At 43.9% G+C, this 13,903-nt stretch overlaps 1 protein-coding gene across 1 annotated transcript in view; it reads right to left on the bottom strand.

The window, feature by feature from the left end:
* Positions 1 to 13,903, bottom strand: part of LOC124253449 (bifunctional D-cysteine desulfhydrase/1-aminocyclopropane-1-carboxylate deaminase, mitochondrial-like) — a 37,693-nt gene that overhangs the window by 2,150 nt on the left and 21,640 nt on the right. Inside the window, exons 3-6 of the mRNA XM_046687223.1 lie at positions 2,693 to 2,851; positions 1,817 to 1,953; positions 1,093 to 1,192; positions 461 to 561 (exon numbers count right to left, since the gene is read on the bottom strand). Coding sequence (XP_046543179.1) covers positions 461 to 561; positions 1,093 to 1,192; positions 1,817 to 1,953; positions 2,693 to 2,851 — 497 coding nt within the window. The remainder of the gene's footprint in view (positions 1 to 460; positions 562 to 1,092; positions 1,193 to 1,816; positions 1,954 to 2,692; positions 2,852 to 13,903) is intronic.

Here is a 13,903-nt window from a genome sequence, read left to right as displayed (position 1 = left end):
CACGAATTCTTTCTGCACTGATTGTTTGGGTTTTGACGTCACTTCAGAAATATCCCGGCAGGGTACACAGTGCCGACAGTTCATGCCGAATACAACATCTAGTGCATGTACCTCAACGAGGTATACGTAAATTCTTTGAATGGCATTTTTAGAAGTTGGAGAGTCAGGTAAGTACAAATTTTATGGATGACCAAGTTTTTTATTCACGTGCTGCAATACCTGAATAAAGAGGTTGTTCATTCATAAAGTTTGTCCTTATCGGGGTATACGTCGCTTTAAGGATACAGATAGGTCCGGAATCATGCCCGAATCATATTTCGGTTTGTGCTTGAACATTATCACTCCATTGTATTGTGCGCCATATAGGTTGAGTATTTGCGTGAAATAAACAGTAAATGATAAACAGAATCTGACCTTCATGACTTAGAACACTCACTCACTCACTCACTCACTCACTTACTTCAGTGGTGACCCAGCCAGGTAGTTGGCAATACACAGCCCCGTGGTGGTCCCACCACTGCCGCACGTCAGGAACAGGTCATCAAATCTGTCCACGGCGCCCTCGATATAACAAACAAATACAGATACTTTAACCGTTCTTATAACGGGGAGAGGAAGGCTAAGCATTCAGCAAGTTTATAGCATGACTTTCTAAGCATTCAGCAAGTTTATAGCATGACTTTGGAACATCATTGGTTTTGACTGGCCAGCCACTTGTTTTGAATTTATGGACAAGTGGAATTGTTCGTTTATGGTCTACGGAGAATTATAAAGAAAGAAGTTTATGACATTTCACAGGTTTAGAATAGTAGGGAAATATCTAACTGCTCCTTGACAGACTAAAGACAAATGTTACCAGCGACCGTAAATATCTCATAATTTATTATGTTCTTGCTAATAACATCAACTATCCTCAGGGGGCAGTGGGGTAACCTAATGGTTAAAGCATCCGCTCGTCACGCTGAAGACCAGGGTTTGATTCCCCACATGGGTACAATGTGTGAAGCCCATTTCTGGTGTCCCCCGCCGTTATATTGCTGGAATATTGCTAAGAGCGGCGTGAAACTAAACTCACTCACTCACTCTCCTCACCTGTCTGGACAGCTCATCAAATATTGCCATGGTGCCAAACACGCCCATGAGATTGGAACCGCCCTTTGGGATGAGGTAGGATTTCTCCCCTGTTTCCTTTCTAGAACCAAAAACAGACATAAGGAATCATTGCGACCCCCATCCTAATTGTGTCGATATAAAAACTGGTAAGATTATTCCTTATGTTGGGTCAGCTCGCGTGGGGTTGGGGGTTGTATTTGACATGGAACGTATCAAGGTCACTCGAACCTTCTTCCCTGTAGCGCAAGCGCAGCTTATCCAGCAAACCATACAATATGGCGATATTGCCACTTGTTTAAATGGCATACCTATAGTGTAATTTGATTGGATGTCTATTTCAGTGTCCTGTCATTCGATTTGTTGTTTGTTTTTTAACACCTCACTTTGCAAAATTCCAGCTATATGCCGGCGGTCTGTAAATAATCGACTCTGGACCAGACAATCCTGTCATCACGAACAACGATCTACGCGAGTGGGATACGATGACAAGTGGTAACCAAGTCAGCGAGTCTGACCACCCGATCACATAAGGTCGCCAAGCATGGATTGCTGAAGACCAATTCTGACCCGGATCTTTACGGGTATTGTGTCAGTCGAACCCCAGCCAGGTTATACTGGTCCCAAGTATTTATCATAACAGAACAGAGATTATAGATTGAGGATAACCTGACACTGATGAGGGAAATAAGTAAAAGCAACTAACAAAATCTTTTCGGCTAAAGCTTCCATTCTGGGATGGACGTCCGTCTCGTCATCTGATCCTAGCGGCATCATGTAGATGTCAGCTCCAGACAAGCGGTCCAGCAGAATGTTGCCACGGCAACCCACATCGTTCGCAGTCTGTAAACCAATCAGTTCACTCGTTACAATTCACTTCGAAGTGAAAATATGTTGTTTAACGCCGCAATCAGTGAAGCTATATTACAGCAGACTTTTTGGGTGCGGTCTGGTAGCCATGTGGTTAAAGGTTTCGCTCGTCACGCCGAAGACCCGGGTTCGATTCCCCACATTGGTACAATGTGTGAAGCCCATTTCTGGTGTCCCAGAAACTGATTCCTGATTGGCTAATACCGACTTCCTATTTGTCATTTGATTGGTCGATCACGAAAATGTCATTCTGACGTCACCAGTCATGGGATGTCGATATGTATTGAGTGTGGTGAGAACTAAGATTTGATTAGAATCGTTTTGGGTACACACTGAAGACGAGTCAGTGAAGTTCGTAGCGTTATATTTGACTGCTAACCAATCAATGTGTCTGCCAAGTAAGCCCTTTTTGGGAACTAGCTGGGAGGGACGGGAGTGCTAAATGATGAAACATTTCACAAAGTTCGTATAGTTGCCTACAGTTTGTTTAGTGTGTTAATGATTCATTAGAGGTTACTGTCGTGACATTTTGATCAAAATGAACTGTGTATATGTTAATGTCAACCTAAAACGAAACAATTAACAAAAATATTTTAACCAACATTATTCACAGACAGACAGGAATTTAATACTTTTAATAAAAAACCTTTTGGAGTCACATATTTAACAATTAATTTGATAATACGGATCCAAGATGAATGGCTGAACTGACCTTCGCACAGGAAGTTAGAAACAGATGAGGAATAAGTCCGAGTTGTCTGCAAGCTAAAGCCAAAGCTCGACAGTGATTGGATGGTGCCCCACCGCACGTGATCACGTGCTTGCGTCCCTTTGCGATCGCATCTGCAAGGAGGAATTCCAGTTTGCCGACCTGAAGCAAAACAATAAACAACACGAAATTTATCAAAATGTTCTTTACAAGAATGGACATTTCTCGTTTTCGACAGAGACAGAAATATGATGTCATACCCCGCATGACGTCAGATACTCTGTGATGTCATTGAGGTGTGACGTCATGAAAGACGAATTTCCGGGGGGACATATAGAAAAAATGTAACTGTTCTTCATATAACGTTATTTTCTTATAAATTATATTTATACAATTATTCTGAAATCATATACTGTGTATTGCATCTTTCATTACGCGTTCATGACGACACCTTTTGAGGTCGGGATTCCCAATATCATGCAGGGGGGACAAGTTAGATATGTTTGTGTTTGTTGGGTACGTGATGCTCCAATTCACACACATCCGTGATTTTCGACTGTAAACAGTACGCAATTATTGTTTAGCTATCATATCTTCACATAACACTTACGTAATGCGATGGCTTACAGAAAATCATTGCCTACTCCCAGTAGGTGTGCTGCCAACAAAAATCAAGACGAATCGCCAGACGGTTCAATGTTCATCGAAACACTATAATATCTTTATTGAGGCGTTCACAATACTCATGACTTGACATGGGGCGGCTGCCCAGGTGTCGGACACGTTATTGATAGACAGATGAATGTTTGGGATTGTAAAGGACAGTCTAACCAGCTTGTTGTACTGGCGTCTAAAAACCACTGTCGTACCGCATAGCGTCTTGTTACGGAGCCCTAAGCTGATACTTTAATACAATGCTATGATTTAAAGATCACATATATACTTTCTCGATAGCGATACTATTGGTCAATCGGATATTTCGAACTTTTTTAAATATAGTAACTAGTATTGTTGATCTTAGTGACATTGTCACTCTACTAAGATCCCTCATTGGTGGATCAAAGAATCGTGTATGCCTCAAATAAGACACAGTGCAATATCTGCTTGTTTACTCATTAGTACCTAATGGTGATATTGTAACAGTCACTGTTCTAGTCCCTGGTCTACGTACAATCAGGGCCCCGTTCCACAAAGCCATCGTAGAGCTAAGGTGATCGTAACTCTCATACTATAACGTAAACTGACGACAGTCGTAGTGCTAAGGTGATCGTAACTCTCATACTTTAACATAAACTTACGACAGTCGTAGTGCTAAGGTGATCGTAACTCTCATACTTTAACATAAACTTACGACAGTCGTAGAGCTAAGGTGATCGTAACTCTCATACTTTAACATAAACTTACGACAGTCGTAGAGCTAAGGTGATCGTAACTCTCATACTTTAACATAAACTTACGACAGTCGTAGAGCTAAGGTGATGTCGTCTTTGACCGTAACTCCCATATAACATAACTTACGACAGTCGTAGAGCTAAGGTGATCGTAACTCTCATACTTTAACATAAACTTACGACAGTCGTAGTGCTAAGGTGATCGTAACTCTCATACTTTAACATAAACTTACGACAGTCGTAGCGCTACGATCGCTTTGTTGATCGGGCCTAGAATTTTCGAAGCTCTCTTAGCGCTAAGATAGTCGTAAGTGTCATACATTAACATTAATTTACGAGTATCTTAGCGCTAAGAGAGCTTCGAAAACTAGGCCCTGCATGGACTCCATTTGCAAAAAGCGCCAAGTTGATCGTAACTATAACATGCGCTCAACATAGCGCTTAGATAGCATAGGGCCCTTGCGACTGGGTGCCGTTGAACAGAACAAACATTGGGGTACGCCAGTCGTAAGTCCAAGTTAAAGTTTGGACTTCAGATCAGCACAGCGCTAAGATCTCTTTGTACATCGGCAGCCAGGCAGTTAGCCCGTACTCATTGGCACAGCAGGATACAAGTTGTACAATCAATTAACAGTAATATAGTGGACCCATAGACAGTGTAACACAGATGACAGCAACAGTTACAAGAACCAGCTAACATGCAGTTACAATGGCACAACTAGCCGACCAGGGCCCCGTTCCTTAAAGCCATCGTAGCGCTACGACAGTCGTAAGTCTACGTTAAAGTATGGGAGTTACGATCACCTTAGCGCTACGATCGCTTTGAGGAACGGGGCCCTGTATGGCAGAGTCACCCACTCACCATGGCGTGACTAATCTATACAGTGGTGGCCCAGAGCAACATGTGTTTGTTTGTTCAGAATGAGGCACATGCATGACCAACCATTATTAATACATTTTATGGGTATTTATATAGCGCTATATAGAGCATCCCATCTACATGCTCAAGGCGCATTGTTTTGCCTCGATGATTGGATGTTAATCTCAACGGCACATCGTATTTTCAATCTACACTCCCTGGTTATCATACAACTTGTGTGGCCACTAGGGGCACCTAGTTACGGGCGACGAGGAAGAGAGAAGGGACTGCCCACCTATATTCGGAATACCACGGTGTCCTATGGTCCAGCAATATGAGGGAATATATACACTCTGGTTCAAAACAGGTCACAGACCATCAGTGTTGCTATGACAACGGACAGTAAGAGGTTAATGACCTTGTTTACAGAACATCAGCAAAGTCATATGCTGTAAAAGTCACACTGCCTGGCCATGGTAAGAAGTAAAGGGGGGGGGGGGGGTTGCGATGTGAGGCGCTGGGTAAAATATGTATTGTGGACATTGTCTAGTAGTTTCTGCACTAGTGGAAACATACGGGGTCTGAGTATATCATCTGTTGCTACTATTTGATGCATTATTATGTCGATTTCAGCAGGCAGTATATTCCACAGAAATATTTGGGTCGGCCTACTAGGGTAACACTTATCAGATTGTTTTTATCATAAGACGAATCTGTTCATGTAAAATTAGCCCTGTTATTAACACATTCGCTGTCATTATGGAAGAGTCTGATTTCTCCTGTCAACTAATTTCACAATGTTATGATGCTTTCCGCTATTTGCAATGTCCATACCTTGCCTGTCTTTATAACGCTATGTATACGGGGCGGAGGCCTTATGTGCTATACACTATCTTCATTTTGATCTTGATCTAGTCCTGTTATATGGTGTTAAGACCCCGTTAGTGACAATATGTACCATGACGCATGTTGTTGTGTTTTTGCGTTACAAGCCCCTGTGGCCGAACCTGCGCTCCATGTTCTAGACCTCAAGTATATCATGCCATACGAACGATAATAGGATGTAAAATTCGCAACAATAAAAGTCCCGGTCGCCCGAGTGAAACAGTTCTCCGCTGTCCTTCTCTACGTGTTGTGCCACACTAGGTTCTTTATCTGCACAACATATTAAATTTGGTGTCGCCTTACGTCCAGCACAACAACGCCCGAAGGATTAATAACATAATTATCTCTCCTGGGTGCCGTCGTACAAAACAACCTTAGTGCTGAGGCTACCTTAAGTCTATGTTAAGGTATGGGAGTTACGGTCACCTTAGCGCTAAGATCGCTTTGTACAACGACACCCAGGTCATAACGCACGACGACCATCTGTCCTACTCCGACGGTGTTGTTACTGACGCCGTCGAGGGCTGATACTGGAGACGCCGTGGATTGAGCGTGGAGAAACCCAGTGTGTTTTATGGAGACTTTACACCACGGCACCGACTCCATCCCAGCACTAATCGATAACTTGGAGGAGGCTCAATCTGCTGCATGGACGCGAAAGCCAAGGGCACCTGTGTTGCCAAGGTCACTTTGAACTCGCGGAAATCCTGATTTGAAAACCGACATTCATGTTTATCTATGCCATTATTTGGTCCGAGGTATTCAAACATGCAGTATCCGAGGAAATCAATCTTAATTATGACAAAAAAATATAGATTGCTAAAATGTTTCGGAATGTTGCATAATTTGCATATGTTGTTGATGTACAATCAATCAAATTTAGGAACGGAATATTTATTATTGAGGTTGGGGGATGCTTGTTACAGACAAGGAAGGATATTTTTTTAAATAGGAACTGAATGTTTTTTTGACAACACTTTTTGTTCAGTGCATGTCCAACGAAGAAATGTGTTTGTATTTGAGAACGTATTAGTTTGGAAAATATTCTATTCCAACCACCCGTTTTCGTCTGGGAAATTACGTTATCATCACCATCTCTCGTATTTTAATTTAGCACATAGTTTCTGTCGCTCATTTAAACAACTGGATTGGACGATACTTATTGGCGTCTTTTCATTCCAGTCAGGCTCGAAGAGAAGTTCTTGTGGATTGGGCAAGGGTATAAATGATGACAGAGAGTAGATAGAATCCCCGGATTACTGATGACTGTGAACAATATCTTAGGTTTACATAAGGCCCCTGTAACAGACACCGGGACGGGGGAGTTGATTCTATATAATATTCGTGAATATCCTGACCAGGTTCAGACCATACATCTTGATATGTGTCGTATCGTTTGAATGAGTGAGTGAGTTAAGTTTTACGCCGCTTTTAGCAATATTCCAGCAATATCACGGCGGGGGACACCAGACATGGGCTTCACACATTGTAGCCATGTGGGGAATCGAACCCGGGTCTTAGGCGTGACGAGCGAACGCTTTAACCACTAGGCTACCCCACCGGACCCTATCGTTTGGAGAATGGCGACGCAACATGTTACATTATTCGATTGGCTGTGCATTTATTTTTATTTAATCTTAAACTTCAACATTCAACTGACCAAGCGAGCCCCCGTATGAAGTTACGATCATACTCGTTAATCAGCTGTGTAGACTTCCCTAACATGTCACTGTGATTTGTGTGGCACCATCTGTGACGACCTGCTAGGGGCCAATAAGAGATCTGTGGGACGGGTGTGGAATGTTGACGAATATGTGACCTCGACCTCGACGAAATAACTGGTAGATGACCATCTTCGAAAGAAACATTTTGTTTCCATCAAACGATGCAGAATATGAAGTCAGCTTGCACACACGGGTTCTCTACACGATTCTAGGAAGGTCAGCTTACACACACGGGTTCTCTACAAGATACTAGGAAGGTCAGCTTGCACACACAGGTTCTCTACACGATACTAGGAAGGTCAGCTTGCACACACGGGTTCTCTACACGATTCTAGGAAGGTCAGCTAGCGCACACGGGTTCTCTACAAGATACTAGGAAGGTCAGCTTGCACACACAGGTTCTCTACACGATACTAGGAAGGTCAGCTTGCACACACGGGTTCTCTACACGATACTAGGAAGGTCAGCTTGCAAACACGGGTTCTCTACACGATTCTAGGAAGGTCAGCTGGCACACACGGGTTCTCTACACGATTCTAGGAAGGTCAGCTGGCACACACGGGTTCTCTACACGATACTAGGAAGGTCAGCTTGCACACACGGGTTCTCTATACAATACTAGGAAGGTCAGCTTGCACACACGGGTTCTCTACACGATACTAGGAAGGTCAGCTTACACACACGGGTTCTCTACACGATACTAGGAAGGTCAGCTTACACACACGGGTTCTCTACACGATACTAGGAAGGTCAGCTTACACACACGGGTTCTCTACACGATACTAGGAAGGTCAGCTTACACACACGGGTTCTCTCTAGGAAGGTCAGCTTGCACACACGGGTTCTCTACACGATACTAGGAAGGTCAGCTTACACACACGGGTTCTCTACACGATACTAGGAAGGTCAGCTTGCACACACGGGTTGTCTACACGATACTAGGAAGGTCAGCTTACGCACACGGGTTCTCTACACGATACTAGGAAGGTCAGCTTACGCACACGGGTTCTCTACACGATACTAGGAAGGTCAGCTAGCACACACGGGTTCTCTACACGATACTAGGAAGGTCAGCTTACGCACACGGGTTCTCTACACGATACTAGGAAGGTCAGCTAGCACACACGGGTTCTCTACACGATTCTAGGAAGGTCAGCTTGCACACACAGGTTCTCTACACGATACTAGGAAGGTCAGCTTGCACACACGTGTTCTCTACACGATACTAGGAAGGTCAGCTAGCACACACGGGTTCTCTACACGATACTAGGAAGCAACTGGTCACCCGTTTCATCGACTAATGACAGTTAAAACGTCAATGATCACGCCAAAGACCGGGTTCAATTCCCTACATGGACACAGAGTCTGATGCGGTGTAAAACCATACTCTTTCGTGAGGCTGATAATAGGAATTAAGATTTACCCTCAAGAATAAGCTCTGGAAATAACCACCAACACGATATTTGCTTCAGTGGTCAAACAGCCATAACAATATATACTCATGCCAATAATGGTTGTCATCCCCGTCCCCAACCCCAACCACCCACCTCACGCGCCACACCCCCTCTCCAAATTAAAATAATTGAAGGGGGTGACAACCATTATTGGCATGAGTATATGTTTAAATACTACACGTAAAAAGTATATTAAAGAACTCTATTTTGTCCATCCATCAATTGATAAATTTTCGTCTCTATTGAATTCTTCAAATGAAAGTGTAATTAAAAATGTTGCGGTTTTCATTTATCAAGCCATGTCGATGAGAAATTTGTATATATGAAATGTACTATAGGCCTGTGGCTTCCTCAGTGCTGAAGTAAATATTGATTGAATATATTAATTGTTGTATAATAAGCTGTATCACTAACAGTTCAAATGAATGTTATACAATCAATTGGTTACTCTGTTTCCTCGTTAGGCATGATTCGTTAGATTTGACGAGATGCTAAGAAATGAAGTTGTTACAAATGTACTACCCATTGTCCCGTCCTGCTCATAACATAACATATGCCCTCCCGTATTCATCACATACAACAACACCGATCTATTAGTCTCTACCGAATGCACCAGATCCAGAGGCTCAAGGCTCCACAATTTCCATAATCTCAATTCCTAATGAGCTCCCCGGTCGGCGCAGGGAATGTTGTACATTGTGCCGCCCATCAGAAGACATTTATCAATAGCTTCACTTGTATAGCATGGGGGCGGGAGAGTACACGGATACAGGTCAAGGTCAAGGTCAAGGGTACGTCCATGGATGTCTGTTCCATGGAATCTTCCCGGTTCAATGTTGGTACACTGCTGTGACTAGCCATGGGTCTGGGAGATGCTCGTGTTCCGGAGTTCACACATTGACACATTTCATATAAAGAATCACTACGGTGTTGTCACTCATTGTACTGTTGTGTTGTCAGAGAGCGAGAACACAACTCAATTCACCATACACATTTTGTTGATCAATTGGGGATAGGATACAATGTGTATACAATATTAATTTGCACACGAGATTACATTGACCTTTTGAAAGCAGCTTTTTACAGCGTACCAGAATAAGTGGTTGCCATGTTGTTATTCAAAGGCCGATATTCAATTAACCAACATATATAGATGTAAAGGAGTTTCTATATACATTTGTTTTGCCCTTGTTTTCACGTCGTTATCTTCGGCAGTTTCCGGAAGTAGTCGGAAACAGGAATTTCATATCACCAACAAATACACCATTTTCGTAATTATAAGTCTTTCTAATCTATTTATCATTAAAAATAGTATGTTCCATTAACGTTTATCCAACTTTTAGGTGTTTGATGTAAAAAGATATAAAATCTTTTCCCATAGTGCAGTTCGCTATTGTTCCATTTCGCGCCATCACCTCTCATATGTAGCGCAGTTTTCAAGCAGACAAGTCAATCGTTTCTTCTGCTAGCCACAACAGTTTCAATGACTAGTTGGTCCGTGCCCTGGGTCATGTGACCACTGACCGTTGCTGAAAGGAGTGTTCTCCTGGGGTTTTTTCGTTACATGGATTCATCCATCCACAATGAACAATAAAGTCTCTCTATAGAAGATCAAAAACTCTCTGTATTCCTTGCCCCGCTTACATTTGGTGTCAGAAGTGGGATACAGAGCAGTTATTGTGGAAAAACCCCAGGGAGGCTAGAACGAGATGGCAGATGAGGAACCAGCAGTTGTTGTGGCAGACCCAAACTTAAAGAAAATGGAATTGCTTGCCATGGAACTCGAAGCACTTCGCATTAAAGTTCGGGACCAGGAGCTATCGTTGTCTGCTAGTGCCAGCAAGCCACTCGTCCTCTCAACTGGTCGACAACTACCACGCTTCAAAGACAAGCCTCTACGAGCTGGTGACACCACGCTTGAAGAGTGGATTTCGGACCTGAAAGTCTCCGCTGAGACAAGGAAGTTGTCTGACGAGGACTATGCGGTTCTTCTATGTGACAACTTGGGTGGACGGGCTCGCCAGGAAATCCTAGCAAGAGGACCTGATACCAGGAAGTCTCCGTGTCAGATCATCAAGACCCTGAGGAAAGTGTTCGGAGAGGGAAATGACTTGCCAGCAGCCCAACACCGATTCTATTCTTACCGCCAGACAGCTGGTAGCGACCTCGTAACAACTTCGCTTGACCTAATCGAACTGTACGACAAGATCGTAGAAATTGATAGCACTTTCCATGGTATGAAGGAGATGGCACTGAAGGGACAGCTTGCCGAGTCAGCCTACCATGAAGTCCAGAGGCGGGAAATCAGAAGGCTGACACGTGAGCATCCAGAGCTATCCTTCCTGGATCTCCGCGACCGTGTCATTGAATGGCTAGGGGGCAATTCCAAAGAAAGATCAATAGTATACGCTCAGGAACATCAAGCCCAAATGGCAGATATACTCAAACGACAAGAGGCCATCATTGAACGTCAACAAGAACAGATCGCCAGCTTGCTCAATAGCACCAGGCCTCGAGGACCAAGGACCTGTTGGAGCTGCGGTGAAGAAGGCCACATCCAAAGAAGGTGTCCCCGAAACCGAAGAAACCCCCCCAAACAAGCTTTAAACCAGTGATTCCCACCGTGAAGGACCTCACTGTGGGAGCCGAGGAAAGTTTAACAAATGGTCCCTTCTTGTATAGAGTGGTAGGGAAATGCCCAGAGACCAGCATTACTGCGAATGGAATGAGCCTTACGTGTCTGATTGATACTGGAGCTCAGGTGTCGACAATCACCGAGTCCTTCTACAAGGAGCACCTGTCAGCAGAGGAGTTATTGGACATGGGAAGGTTGATTCGCATTACTGCCGCGAATGGACAGGACATACCCTACCTGGGATACCTCGCTCTGGAGATTAAAGCTTTTGGACATAACATGGGTATTATCTGGTTCATGGTCGTCAAAGATCCAACTGACGAGGACACAAGAACACGGAAACAGAAAGTTCCTGGAGTACTTGGATCCAATGCCCTTCGAGATATAAGACTTAAAGTAACGCAAGACAATCTCCAAGTACCCAAGGACGTTCACCAAGTTTTGGCATACTACGATCAAATTCCTGCCTCAACTAAACAAAATCTCAGGATAAGAGTTTCTGGTAGAAAGCCCATCCTTGTCCCAGCTCGATCACTCATGGTGTTTGAGGGAACTGTTCAGCCGAGCAAGGTGTCCTACACCGCCATCATTGAGGAAATCTCTGCTCCGTTGCCAGTTGGACTTAAATTGGGTCCAACTGTGGTCAATGTGGACTCTACAGGGAGAGTACCTTGCCAAGTTGCCAATTTCAGCGACAAGGCTATATATCTCAATCCGAGGACACAGGTTGGAGTTTTAAACCTGGCCGAAGTTGAACCAACTTACGATGTTGTGGAGGTCAGCTGCAATGAAGTACAAGTCACAGATACAAGTGGAAACAGCTTGAAGTCACAGCTTGTTGACAGCCTCCTACAGCGTATGGATGTTAGTGAGAGTCTTCCTTCTTCCTGCCAACAAAAACTACAGGAATTAATCAACAAACACTCTGATGTATTCAGCAAAGACGAGGACGACATAGGATTCTGTGATGCCATTGAACACAAGATTCCAACTATGGACGATATACCTGTCAGGATTCCCCACCGGCGTATACCACCAAGCCAATGGCAAGAGGTCCGCGATTATCTACGCAAGTCGTTGGAGAAAGGTATCATCCGGGAGTCATCCAGTCCCTATGCTGCTCCTGTGGTGCTTGTTAGGAAAGGAACAAAGCTGAGAGTATGTTGTGACTATCGCTCGCTGAACTTGAAGACACGTAAGGATGCATATCCTTTGCCAAGGATAGACGAAGCTTTGACAGTCCTAAAGGGTGCGAAATACTTTTGTAGCTTGGACCTTGCTCACGGCTTTAACCAGATTGCAGTCGCCAAGGAAGATATTGAAAAGACGGCATTCAGAGTCGGGACAGGTGGACTATATGAATATCTCCGCATGCCATTCGGATTGACTGGGGCACCAGGCACCTTCATGCGTCTGATGGACAGAATCTTTGGTGACGAGAACTTTCAAACTCTTCTCATTTACCTTGACGACATCCTTATTTTCGGCACAACATTCGGACAGACATTAGAAAGATTGGACATGGTTTTGACAAGGGTGTCAAAATTCAACTTGAAGGTTAAACCGGAAAAGTGCCAACTGTTCAAGGAGAAACTTAGGTATCTGGGACATCTAGTTTCTCAAACAGGTATCTCTCCCGACCCTGAGAAGATTGAAGCAGTAACCAGATGGCCAATTCCTAAAACGGAAACAGAGCTTAGAGGTTTTCTTGGTCTGGCGGGATATTACCGGAAGTTTGTACCATCATTTGCAAGCGTGGCAGCACCACTTCACTCTCTCTTACGCTGCCTTTTGTATGACTGTATCATGGAATCCGACATAACGGGATGACGATTCGCGAAGAAGTGGCAGGATCCTTGATGTTGCATATTTAATTAATGGATTAATCACACGTGACATGATGTCTGCACCTATTCTGTCATGACGCACGCGGCACCCACACACACACACACACCTTTCAAAACACAACTACGCACAATTGCAAGTCAGAGTAGTCAGACGGGATTGTGACCCATAAAAGGCAGTACAGACAAAGGGTCAGTGTTTCAGATCGATAGTTTCTAAATGACTGATTGTAATCCATAATGTCTTATAAAACATATCATAATGCCCTATCGCTAGCCGAGTTAATGTCACAGAAGGCGTATTTCGCATGCGCCAAATCTGCATCCCCGAGCTTGTACAGCGCTACTTTATTACCCGGGTCAATGGACCAGCCTCCACTTTCATGCTCAACTCCCTTGGGAGTATACATGTGAGGCGCTGG

This window comes from Haliotis rubra, unplaced genomic scaffold (assembly GCF_003918875.1).
Source record: "Haliotis rubra isolate DU_JTF1 unplaced genomic scaffold, ASM391887v1 Scf540, whole genome shotgun sequence".
Lineage (NCBI taxonomy): Eukaryota > Metazoa > Mollusca > Gastropoda > Lepetellida > Haliotidae > Haliotis > Haliotis rubra.
The sequence above is the reverse complement of the archived record's forward strand: the minus strand, read 5'-3'. Positions and strand labels throughout refer to the sequence as shown.